This window comes from Lithobates pipiens, unplaced genomic scaffold (genome assembly GCF_037356315.1).
Source record: "Lithobates pipiens isolate NorthernLeopardFrog02 unplaced genomic scaffold, aLitPip1_a1.2 Scaffold_27, whole genome shotgun sequence".
Classification (NCBI taxonomy): domain Eukaryota; kingdom Metazoa; phylum Chordata; class Amphibia; order Anura; family Ranidae; genus Lithobates; species Lithobates pipiens.
In genome coordinates, this window is record NW_027507788.1 from 148,721,954 (window position 1) to 148,735,113 (window position 13,160).

Here is a 13,160-nt window from a genome sequence, read left to right on the forward strand (position 1 = left end):
GAACTGCACATGTGTAGTACCCAAACAGATGCTGCTAGGGGATGGGGCGGAAATCCCCATTCTGCAGCTATATAGGCAACAGGAAAGGCAGGATCAGGAGGCCAAAATACCTCCCCATTGTCATCCAACCTCTCGGGAAACTGCATGCCCCCACCCTAGGGGGAAGGATGACGAGCGCTGAACCCAGCAACGTCCAATACACCAGTGCCCATCAAACCCAATGGGAGTATGTAGTGCCACCCCACAGGCAGGCCATTACAGAACACTACAAGGAATAAACAACAAAATTATTAGATCAAACATCACAAAGTTATAACAACGTGGCTTAGTAGTGAGCACTGGCAGCACAAGGGTCCCTGATTTGACTCATAGTCTGGACATTATCTGTTCAATCTGCTTGTGTAGGTTTTCTTTGTGCTCTGGTTTCCTCCCACATGCCAAAGGCAGGTATGTTAATTGGCTGTTGTCTAAACTGACCTTAGTATTTGTATGTACAATACCAATTCCAAAATGGATGGGGCGAGGAGTAGAATATACATAAAACGGAATGTAATGATTTGCAAATCTCATAAACCCATATCAGGTTAGGCCTTACATATATCAGCAGGACAATGCTAAACCGCATACTGCATCTATAACAACAGTATGGCTTCATAATAGGATAGTCTTGGTGCTTAACTGGCCTGCCTGCAGTCCAGCCCTTTGACCAACTGAAATTATTTGGCACATCTTGAAACAAAGAAGCCCCATGACTGTTGAGCAGTTAACATATATAGGGCAAGAATGGGACAACAGTCCTCTCCCAATACTCCAGCAACTAGTCTCCATGTGTTTACAGAATGTTGTTAAAAGAAGCGTGGCTGCTACACTGTGATACACATGGCCCTGTCCCACCTTTTTTGAGAGGTGTTGTTGACATCGATTTCATTTTTTTGTCCCCTAAAATGGTGCATTTCTCACTTTAAATATTTGATATATTTTCCATTGTGAATAAAATATGGGTTTATGGGATTTGCATTAGGATTTGAATTAGGGTTGTATATATGTGCAGTAGGGACTTTAGATTGTAATCTCCTTAAAGCGGAGTTCCACCCTAAAGTGGAACTTCCGCTCATCGCATCCCCCCCCCCCCCCCCGTGTCACAATTGGCACCTTTTGAGGGGGAGGGGGGACAGGATATTTCCCAATTTCGGGAGTACGACCGTGGCCTTGACGTCACCGCGTGGCTCCTTGCTCCTCCTCCCTCAGCTGCTAGGCTAATAGGAGAGAGGAGGGGGGCCTTGAGCATGTGCAGTAGGGTTCCTGGCGTGAAGCCGAAAGGCAATGGCAGTGGCAGTACCCAACATCTGATGGAAACATCACCTTGAGGGACTGCAGGACAGGTAAGTGTCCATTTATTAAAATCCAGCAGCTGCAGGATGTGTAGCTGCTGGCTTTTAATTTATTTTATTTTTTTCCCAGAACACCACTTTAAGGGCAGATACTGATGTGAATGGATGTAAAGTGCTGCTTAAATTGGTGTTAATACCTGTAAAAAATGTATAAAAATACATGTATTGGCTTTATGTATTATCTAAACACAATATATGCTTTGCGCGAATCTCCTACCAAAAAAATAAAGAAGCTGCTGTAGAATATCTTAGATCTAAGATCTAAATTGTTATATGTGATTTTACATTATACAGTGAGGGGGGGGAGTAATGGATCCCCTGCTGATTTTGTACGTTTGCCCACTGACAAAGAAATGATCAGTCTATAATTTTAATGGATATTTATTTGAACCATGGTGGAGAGATTGGACTCTGATTGCTTCTGTGGACAGATGTCTTTCATACAGGTAACAAGCTGAGATTATGAGCACTCCCTTTAAGAGAGTGCTCCTAATCTCAGCTCATTACCTGTATAGAAGACACCTGGGAGCCAGAAATCTTACTGATTGTAGGGGATCAAATACTTATTTCACTCATTAAAATGCAAATCAATGTATAACTTTTATGAAATGAGTTTTTCTGGATATTTTTTGTTGTTCTGTCACTGTTAAAATAAACCTATAATTAAAATTATAAACTGATCATTTCTTTATTAGCGGGCAAACGTACAAAATCAGCAGGGGATCAAATACATTTTTTCCCTCACTGTATACACTAATTACAAATCATGCTCATACTGTTTATCATTACAGCAATGAAGCCTTTCTTTTCCCTGTGGACTTTAATATTTGTAATTGAGAAGCTTAATGATTGTGCTGTGCCTTATTGTATTTAAGCTTTAACCACTTGCCTACCAGGCACTTGCACCCCCTTCCTGCCCGAGCCATTTTTCAGCTTTCAGCGCTGTCACACTTTGAATGTCAATTGTGCGGTCATGCAACACTGTGCCCAAACAATTTTTTTTTCTTTTCTTCACACAAATAGAGCTTTCTTTTGGTGATATTTAATCACTGCTGGGTTTTTAATTTTTATACAAAAAATTTGCTGTCGGTAAATTTTGTAACCAAGTAATTTTTCGCCTTCACTGATTTGCACTGATGAGGCGGCACTGATGGGCTGAACTGCTGGTGGGCATTGATGAGATGGCACATATTGGCACTGATGAGGTGGCACTAATATGCCACACTTATGGGCATGGATAGGTGGCACTGGTGGGCACGGATAGGTGGCACTGGGCAAGGATAGGGGGTACAGATGGGCGACACTGAGGGGCATTGATCAACAGCAGTGATGGGCAGCACTGATAGGCGGCACTGATTGCTAGCACTGACTGGCATCGCTAATGGGCACTGATTGGTAGCACTTGTGGGCAGTGGTGGGCACTGATTGCTGCCACTTGTGGGCACTGTATGCTGGCATTGGTGAGCACTGTTTTGTGACACTGTATTTATTTATTTATTGTAATCGGGACACTGATGATCAGTGCCCTGATTACATCCCTAGATGTCCCCCTGTGAGGAGATGCCACTGATTGGCTCTCCTCGGCGAGGAGAGCCGATTACCGGCATCTCCTTGTTTACATGTGACCAGCTGTGATTGGACACAGCCGATCATATGGTTAAAGAGCCGCTGTTCTGGGATGCCGCCATATGACGTCATCCCAGAATGAGAGCTGCACCGCCCTGCCGTCATTTGACGGTGGGCGGGGGCAGCAAGCGGTTAAAGCGGTTCTTCACCCTAAAGGGGAAGTTCCGCTAGTATTATCCCTCCCCCCCTCCGGTGCCACAATCGGCACCTTTCGGGGGGGAGGGGGGTGCAGTTACCTGGATAATCCAGGTAACTGCACCCACTTCCGGCCAGACCGCCGCATGGCTCCGCCCACCGCTGCATGGCTCCGCCCCCCCGTTGTGTTCTGGGAAACACACAGTTCCCAGAGACACAGCGGGGAACCAGCGCAGCGCGACTCGCGCATGCGCAGTAGGGAACCGGGCAGTGAAGCCCTCTTGCTTCACTTCCCGATTCCCTGACAGAGGATGGCGGCGGTGGCTGCAGCGAGACGAGCGATCGCTCGTCATCTGCCGCCGACATCGCTGGAACCTGGGACAGGTAAGTGTGATATTATTAAAAGTCAGCAGCTGCAATATTAGTAGCTGCTGGCTTTTAATATTTATTTTTTTTGTGCAGCTCCTCTTTAAAGATTAATAAAAGTAGTTAAAGCATGTACAGTATCAAACTGTGGGTCCAGACAGATCTTTTTAGAGAGAAGGAAAGGAACAGATAACTCATCAGAGTTTTACTGACAATACAGACAGAAATAAAAATCTTATTGTAGAGGAATCCTGAAACTCCCATCTAATTTTTATTTCTGTTTGTGTCCTTGTTCCAGATTTTGCCTTACTTTCTGTTTGGTCAAACCATTATCACCGTAAGTGAAGAAGAGGCTCTCTAACAAGCTTCAGACAGTAGTAAAAAGCTGACAAGTAATCATCTTCTAATTAAAACTAGTTTTCTTCCTAGTCACTCGCCTCATCAAATTTGTAAATAGAAGTGCACAACTGAGGTTAAGCCAAAGTGAAGCTTACAGTGCTCAGCCAGTCTGGGACCAGCACAGTTTATGTCCTTTTTGTTCCACCCTGTGATGTAACGTTATGTGCACGCTGCCTTAACTAGACTCAAGTGCTTGTATTTGCTTTTGTACTCTTGGTTAGCAACACACCTTACGATTTTTTAAATTTTTTTGTGTTTAGGTTATTTTTGGTTATAGAATATGTCAATGGAGGCGACCTCATGTTTCATATGCAAAGACAAAGAAAACTTCCTGAAGAACACGCCAGGTAAGACTGCCTCTTGTGGCATGCGAGTGGGGTGTCGTGACAGCTCAGCAGGGCTGGACTGGGACAAAAATTTGGCCCTGGACTTCATCATGACCGGCCCACTTTAATTTTGAGTGTCTTGAATGTTTTGAGTTTGAGTCTCCTCCCCCTCCCACGTGTACTCCGTTTTGAAGGCAGCTTCTCGTTCCTCTCTCCAGTCATGTGATAAGTGACAAGTGATAAGGGGAGAGAGGATGGAACGTTTGCCAGCTGTCTATCTCCCCCTGTGGGCTGGAGGGAGCAGAATGCCTAATGCTCTCTCCAGCAAGTGGCGGCAGCTGCTACACCGAACAGGAGTGAAATCACAAACACTCACTGTCAGAGAGGAGCGGCTCCAGGACTGCACCTGACCGGCCCACTGAGCCATCGGCCCACCGGGAAACTCCCTGTGGCCCCGATGCCCAGTACATGCCTGCAGCTCAGGGTGTGTGTATTTTCGACACAATAGTCATTTCAGTTAGAATGAGCACCACCCATTTATAGGAAAACAAAACATGAGGGGACTTGCATATTTTTGTATTGTTTGTAAGAAAGGGCTACTAAATATGTTTATATAATATTTACAATATAGTGATAATACCACACCAACTGTAACGTGTAAGTGGCCAGCACAGCAATCAGACTAATTGTATGACAAAATGGAAAAAAGTGTAGTGCTAGTGGTGTTCAGAAAGACATCTCAGAAATAAAAGTGGATGCAAAAAGTACTCAAAACAGTGATATAACAATCAAAATAATGTGTGAAAAAAATCCATATGTGAACTATATTAAAGCGGAGGTTCACCCTAAAATGGACCTCCGCTCATCGGAATCCCCCCCCCCCCGGCGCCACAATTGGCACCTTTCAGGGGGGAGGGGGGTGCAGTTACCTGGATAATCCAGGTAACTGCACCCACTTCCGGGATAGCTGTCTGCGGAAAGGGGCGTAGATTACACCCCTTTCCGCAACTGCCCGCCCCTTTGCGCAAGTGCCCCGCTGCCTGCTGGGAAACCCACAGTTCTCAGAGGCAGCGGGGACCGTCCGGATTGCGCCACGCGGCTCGCGCATGCGCAGTAGGGAACCGGGAAATGAAGCCGAAAGGCTCCATTTCCTGATTCCCATACCCAAGATGGCGGCGGCAGCACCCGAGTGTCGATCTAGAGATCGGCTTCGGGTGCCGACATCGCGGGCGCGCTGGACAGGTAAGTGTCACCATTTTAAAAGTCAGCAGCTGCAGTATTTGTAGCTGCTGACTTAAAAAAAAAAAAAACGCGGAGTCCCGGCGGACTCCCGCTTTAATATCAATAGTATAGGTGTGCCTAAATCAAAAAGATCACAAATATAAGGAATAAATTAAATATACTGTATATATATATAAAATTATTATAATAAAATTAAGTATTTATGGTGAAATGCGACTCCCAAGTTGAAAATTTAATGAAATGCGACTCCCAAGTAGCGAGAAAATCCACACAAAACAAATGTACAGTGACTAAGCACAAGGGCCTTAAATCAATGAAACCAATACAACACTGAGATGTGTAATATATGAGAGATGATATGGCACACAGATTCACATCCACCCTAGAATATATAAACAAAAGAACGGAAACAAACCATTTATATATTGTATGAAACTTAATCTCAACAGAAAATACGATTTCTGAAAGACAAATGAGTCTGAACCGTCACATATTAATATTGACGGAACCACTAACAGAGAGAGCCCATAAAGTGCACAGATGTTAAATCAAATATATTGAATAGAAATATCAATGGCAAATGAAGTCCATATCAATATAAAAAAAGTTCATATACATGAATAAAATTATTCAAATCTCTGCATGGCTTCTGAGTATGTTCTAAGGTAGATCCTATGCCAAATGAACCTGTTCACTATTACACTTCATGTTGGTTTTCGGAATTTTACCCTCAGGTTGGGGTCGGTAGCTCAGGACTGGCACGAACTGTATGGACCTTGTCTGCGGCAACGCCTCCGGTGGCTCTCTGCTTCTCTCTGCGCCCCCGCAGGAGATATACCTGATTTGCTTCAGTTGAGCTGAGTTCTGGTTTAGGGAATGGGCACTCTGAGTTCCCCAACGGCTGTGCGGGGTGGGGGTTCGTTGGGATGTTATTTTATAATGTTATGTATATGTTGGAACGTTTCTACGGTGGTACTTTTCTCTGGCGGGTGGCCCATAGACAGCCTAAGCTAGTGTCGCAGATTTTTGAAAATATACTTGTAACTAGTTGTGTGAGGAATATTGCCTGCCTCTCCCCGGGTCAGGATATGATGTGCTCCCTTGGCGTTCCCGAGCTGCAGATACCCCGATGGCACAGATGAAACTGCTGTCCTGGAACGTCAGGGGATTGAATGATAAACTGAAACGTTCCTTGGTTTTAACGTACCTTAAAAAACATCACCCTCACGTGTGTATCCTCCAGGAGACGCACCTGATGGGTAGTAAAGTGCTGGGCCTTAAGAGACCCTGGGTCGGCCGCTGTTACCATGCCACGTACTCTAACTTTGCGCGTGTTGTCAGTGTGCTGATCCACAAGTCCCTGGCATATGAGCTATTGGATGTTAAGGTGGACCCGGGGGGACCATATGTGTTGCTGCATGTGGTTATAGACACTATTGAAATGGTGATTTTGGGCATCTATATCCCGCCACCGGCCACTATGGCCCTCCTAACATACTTGACCCCCCTCCTGTCTGGCTATCCCACTGACAACATAATTATTGCGAGTGCTTTTAACATGGCTCCGAACCCGGCATTAGACAGGTTGTCGCATGGGGTGGGTGAGGACTCTCCCCTGTCAAAGTGGGCCTCTCTCTATGGTCTGACGGACGTTTGGCGGTGGAGACATCCAAGAGATCGGGGGTACACATGCCATTCCGCTACACATAGAACTATGTCAAGGATTGACCTCATTTTAGTAAGTGGGGGAATGCTCTCCCGAGTGAGGGTGGTGGACGTGTTGCCACGGGGGATATCGGATCACGCCCCTGTGGTGTGCACTTTTCAGACTCTGGCTCCCCCCTCAGAGAGGCTGTGGCGACTGTCTCGCTACTGGATCTCAGATCCCTTGGTGGAAGCTACAGCCTCTACGCAGATGCAGACCTTCTGGCTAACGAACATGGGGTCTGCTGCAGTGTACACCGTATGGGATGCCTTTAAGGCCTATGTTAGGGGCTCCTACCAATCTGCTATATCTAGGGCCAGATATGACTCGGCAATTACCCTTGCGGAGGCAGAGAACACTGCACAAGACTTAGAAGCCAGTTACATTTCTACCCAGAATCCCATTACCTATCTTGATATGCAGGCAGCATATAGGGAAGTAATGCTCCTTAGGGTCTCCAAAGCCAATAAGCAGCATTTGGCCAGACTCAACGTATTTTTGAGCAGGGGGGCAAAACAGGACAACTTCTGGCCTGGTTGGCCAAAGAACAACAGCCCACTTCATCTATTGCCCATATCCAAGATTCGGATGGGGCGATACTGATGGACCCTCTGAGCATAAATGCCCGCTTTGCTGCCTACTACAGCAGTCTCTATGCTTCCAGGGTGGACTACATCACCGAGGAACTGCACTCATTTTTAGACCAGGAACAGTTCCCCACTTTGTCTGTTACGGCCCGCGAGCGCTTGGATAGCTTCATAACTGTGGAAGAGGTCCAGCAGGTGCTGGGCGAACTCCGGGCGGGGAAGACCCCAGGCGTTGATGGGATTCCCCCGAAGTTCTACCAACAATATGGGGAACAACTGGTACCCAAACTCCACCATGTGATGGTTGAAGCTCTGGGGCAGGGGTCTCTGCCGGCGTCCATGGCGGAGGCGATCATAGTGGTGATACCTAAACCGGGCAAGGACCCGAAGCTATGTTCCTCCTATCGACCCATTGCTCAATGCTGACGCCAAGATCCTCACTAAGGTCTTGGCCCGGAGCTTGAACGAGGTGATCCTTGCACTGGTTCATGAGGATCAGACCGGCTTTATGCCAGGCAAAGGCACGGACATAAACCTACGAAGGTTGTATACGGTCCTGGGGTCCGACGGCCACCTAGCCCCTTCGGATGCAGTGGCCTCCCTGGATGCTGAAAAAGCATTCGACTCCGTTGAATTGGACTATCTATGGGAGATCCTGCTCCGTTTTGGCTTCGGCCCCCGGTTTATAGCCTGGGTTAGGACAATATGACTCCCCGAAGACGAGGGTTCGCACCAGGTCGGTTATCTCCCCCCCTTTTTCCCTCTACAGGGGGACAAGACAAGGATGCCCGCTCTCCCCGGCACTCTTCGCGCTGGCCATAGAACCTATGGCGATCCTGATACGTAATACGACGACAACCCGCGGCATCTCTCTGGGGCCCTGTGGAGGAAAAAATCTCTCTATACGCCGACGATACCCTCCTATACCTTAGAGACACGTCCACCTCCCTGAAAGAGGCCCTCTGCCTTATAAATGGCTTTGGTAGATACTCGGGAATTTGGGTAAATTGGGGGAAGTCCGTTCTATTTGCTCTCCATCCCTTGGACAACGGGTTGCCAACAGATGCCCCACTGCAGACTGTCTCCCAGTTTAAATACTTAGGGATTGTTATTCATAAGAATCTCAGTCAATTTATTCCCCTCAATCTTGATCCAGTCATGTCCTATTTGATACGGAGATGCTCAGCCTGGAGGGCCCTGCCCCTCACATCTGTTGGCAGGGTTAACCTGATAAAGATGGTGGTACTCCTCAAATTCACTTATCTATTTAGACAAACTCCAGTGCACATCCCGCAGGTTTTCTTTCGGAAATTAAATAGTCTGCTGACTTCCTTTATCTGGAATGGAGGTACCCCTAGGATAGCACTGAGTACAATACAGCTTCCAATCTCCCTGAGGGGTCTGGCCATGCCCTGCTTCGTTAAATACTACTGGGCGGCGGTCTTGGTGACAATTAAATGGTGGCTGTCTAAGGAACCAGCGAACCCTGCGGCCACCGTAGAGGCAGCCTTATTGGGCTCCTACTCCGAACTACGGAATTTAATACACAGAGGTCCCAGGTCTAACCCCAAAGTTTTTATTGTGTTATTTGCATTTTTTTTTTTAACCGCAATGTTCTAATGAAGCATTCACAAGGAAAGTTGTCGTTCCCGTAACAGCGCAACGTAAACCTTTGGTAGAGTCCATCTCGTTTCTGTGGTAACCAGCGACGCTATACAAGGCCTCGTTCTCATTTAAAGGGATAACCTCCAGGATTAAATGGCTAAATCCTTTGGAATTGATAAGGAGCCTAGGAAAGCTGACTTCTAACCCTCTTGACAGGCAGCTGTAATTTTTGGGATCGTGGAATAAGATGTGTATATGTGAACACTGCTTTTCATTACGGTCAGCTGATCCATTAAAAGGAGGAGTATTCTGAGGAGACTGAGGATATATTTACAACCCTCTAATTAAGCTTCCTTCTGGTAAGCGCACTCACTATAAGGTGACGGGCACTTGTGCGCTTTTTGAGTGTGTGTAACCACCGTGGTGTTTTTATATAGGATCGCAATTGTGGATTATTTATGGACTTTTTTATGAACTCTTTGATTAAGAAATCATATTAATTGTCATTTTTTATTTTTAAGTTTTGAATATATTAATTATTTATAACCTTTACAATTTTTTTTTTTTTATTTATTTTGGGTAGTTAACGTATAGATTATTTCCTTGTTGGCGCAGCTTTTTGTATTTCCTTATTGCTGTTAGGTGTGTGTATCTCACTTATTGCTGCTGCCTTCTTTATAGATCATTATAAATTTTTTGTTTGTTTTGTTTCACTCAAGCGCAGTTTATTTTTCCTCTAACCCCAATGTTACCCCGTCAATGCGAGTCACGCTGCGAGTCTGGGACACAATTAGGATCAAGATGGAAAAGCCCAATAGCTGGTCCCCGGGTACCCCACTGTGGGGAAACCCGAGGTTGCCACACTTTCGTTCCATTCCAGATCCGGCGGTGTGGGCCCGAAGAGGTGTCACAACTCTGGCGGATATTGTCTCCTCGGGTAGACTGTATACGTTCGATGAACTAAAAAGTAGGCTAGAACTACCCAACCATATGTTTTTCAGGTACATCCAGCTTCGGCACGCATACCGGGCACAGTTCCCCCAACCCATTACCCTTGAGCCTAACTCAGTAGAAAGCATGCTGTCCCCGGGTGGGGATATAAGGCCGCTGACGGCCTTGTACGCTGAATTTATTGGCTTAGACACCTCGTCCATTTCTGGGGTATTCTCAAGATGGAAAAGGGACATACAGTGGTGTGAAAAAGTGTTTGCCCCCTTCCTCATTTCCTGTTCCTTTGCATGTTTGTCACACTTAAGTGTTTCGGAACATCAAACCAATTTAAACAATAGTCAAGGACAACACAAGTAAACACAAAATGCAATTTGTAAATGAAGGTGTTTATTATTAAAGGTGAAAAAAAATCCAAACCATCATGGCCCTGTGTGAAAAAGTGATTGCCCCCCTTGTTAAAACATACTATAACTGTGGTTGTCCACACCTGAGTTCAATTTCTCTAGCCACACCCAGGCCTGATTATTGCCACACCTGTTCACAATCAAGGCATCACTTAAATAGGAGCTGCTTGACACAGTAAGGTCCACCAGAAGATCCTTAAAAGCTACACATCATGCCGAGACCCAAAGAAATTCAGGAACAATTGAGAAAAAAAGTAATTGAGATCTATCAGTCTGGAAAGGGTTATAAAGCCATTTCCAAAGCTTTGGGAATCCAGCGAACCACAGTGAGAGCCATTATCCACAAATGGCGAAGACATGGAACAGTGGTGAACCTTCCCAGGAGTGGCCGGCCGCCCAAAATTACCCCAAGAGCGCAGCGACGACTCATCCAAGAGGTCACAAAAGACCCCACAACAACGTCCAAGGAACTGCAGGCCTCACTTGCCTCAGTTAAGGTCAGCGTTCATGCCTCCACCATCAGGAAAAGACTGGGCAAAAATGGCCTGCATGGCAGAGTTCCAAGGAGAAAATCACTGCTGAGCAAAAAGAACATCAAAGCTAGTCTCAATTTCTCCACAACACATCTTGATGATCCCCAAGACTTTTGGGACAACATTCTGTGGACCGATGAGACAAAAGTGGAACTCTTTGGAAGGTGTGTGTCCAAGTATAGCTGGCGTAGAAGGTACACTGCATTTCATAAAAAGAACATTATACCAACAGTAAAATATGGTGGTGGTAGTGTGATGGTCTGGGGCTGTTTTGCTGCTTCAGGACCTGGAAGACTTGTCGTGATAAAAGGAACTATGAATTCTGCTGTCTACCAAGAGATCCTGAAGGAGAATGTCCAACCATCTGTTTGTGTACTCAAGCTGAAACGAACTTGGGTTCTGCAGCAGGACAATGATCCTAAACACACCAGCAAGTCCACCACCGAATGGCTGAAGAAAAACAAAATGAAGACTTTGGAGTGGCCTAGCCAAAGTCCTGACCTGAATCCTATTGAGATGTTGTGGTATGACCTTAAAAAGGCCGTTCATGCTCGAAAACCCTCTAATGTAACTGAATTAGGACAATTCTGCAAAGATGAGTGGGCCAAAATTCCTCCAGGACGCTGTAAAAGCCTCATTGCACGTTATCGCAAACGCTTGGTTGCAGTTGTTGCTGCTAAGGGTGGCCCAACCAGTTATTAGGTTTAGGGGGCAATCACTTTTTCACACAGGGCCATGATGGTTTGGATTTTTTTTCACCTTTAATAATAAACACCTTCATTTACAAATTGCATTTTGTGTTTACTTGTGTTGTCCTTGACTATTGTTTAAATTGGTTTGATGTTCCGAAACACTTAAGTGAGATAAACATGCAAAGGAACAGGAAATGAGGAAGGGGGCAAACACTTTTTCACACCACTGTACAAGCATTAGAGGAGGATGACTGGGGGTAGGGTGTACAGCAGTACCTCTCCCTCATGATCTCCTCCCGGGATAGATTCACCCAGCTTCGCTTCCTTCACAGAGCTTACTACTCGCCAGAACGCCTAGCAAAAATATATCCTGACAGGAATGCTTTATGCCCCAAATGCACCTCAGCCCTGGGGTCTTTCTTCCATGTCATATGGTCTTGTGAATGTCTCCAGGCCTTCTGGAGGGAGGTGGTCTCGGAAATTAACGCTAAAGGTAACCTCCACGTTCCCTGCGACCTGAGGCCTATGATACTGGGCATTGTTGATACAATTCCGACATCGCAAGCCAAAAAGCACTTTATATTCTATACGTCTTTCTATGCCAGGAAAGCGGTTCTTCTTAAGTGGAAGGATCCTAGCCCCCCCAACGGTCCTCCAGTGGAGGGCTCTTGTTGATGCAGCTTTACCACTTTATAAGTTGACGTTCATGGGGCAAAATTGCCCCAAGTAATTTGAAAAGATCTGGGAGACCTGGACACAGGAGGGGCCGGGCGACCTGTAAGACCACTCAGGATGGATAGCAATATGCTCATTAATAACTATGTACTGTGTATACCACTGACTGTCTAGATCAGGGGTCTCAAACTGGTGGCCCTCCAGGTGTTGTGAAACTACAAGTCCCATAAGGCATTGCAAGGCTGACAGTTACAACTATGGCTCCCACAGGCAGAGGCATGATGGGGCTTGTAGTTTCGCAACAGCTGGAGGGCCCCTAGTTTGAGACCCCTGGTCTAGATGATTATATATGTCACCGACTGATCTGATTTGTACACGCAGCTGATGGCTAACGTTGTATTTCATTATTTGATTTGCTATTTCTAACCACTGTTGAGATTGTACCACTGTTCTAACATGTCATGTACAAAATAAATACAATTTACGTTAAAGAAAAAAAAAAAGGTGGATCCATCGTTCTGAT

At 45.9% G+C, this 13,160-nt stretch overlaps 1 protein-coding gene across 4 annotated transcripts in view; it reads left to right on the top strand.

Annotated features, from left to right (window-relative positions):
* PRKCZ (protein kinase C zeta) overlaps positions 1-13,160 on the top strand; it is a 614,201-nt gene that overhangs the window by 468,823 nt on the left and 132,218 nt on the right. For all 4 annotated transcript variants that reach the window (XM_077457658.1, XM_077457659.1, XM_077457662.1 and 1 more), the window contains one exon: positions 4,178-4,264. In XM_077457658.1, coding sequence (XP_077313784.1) covers positions 4,178-4,264 — 87 coding nt within the window. The remainder of the gene's footprint in view (positions 1-4,177; positions 4,265-13,160) is intronic.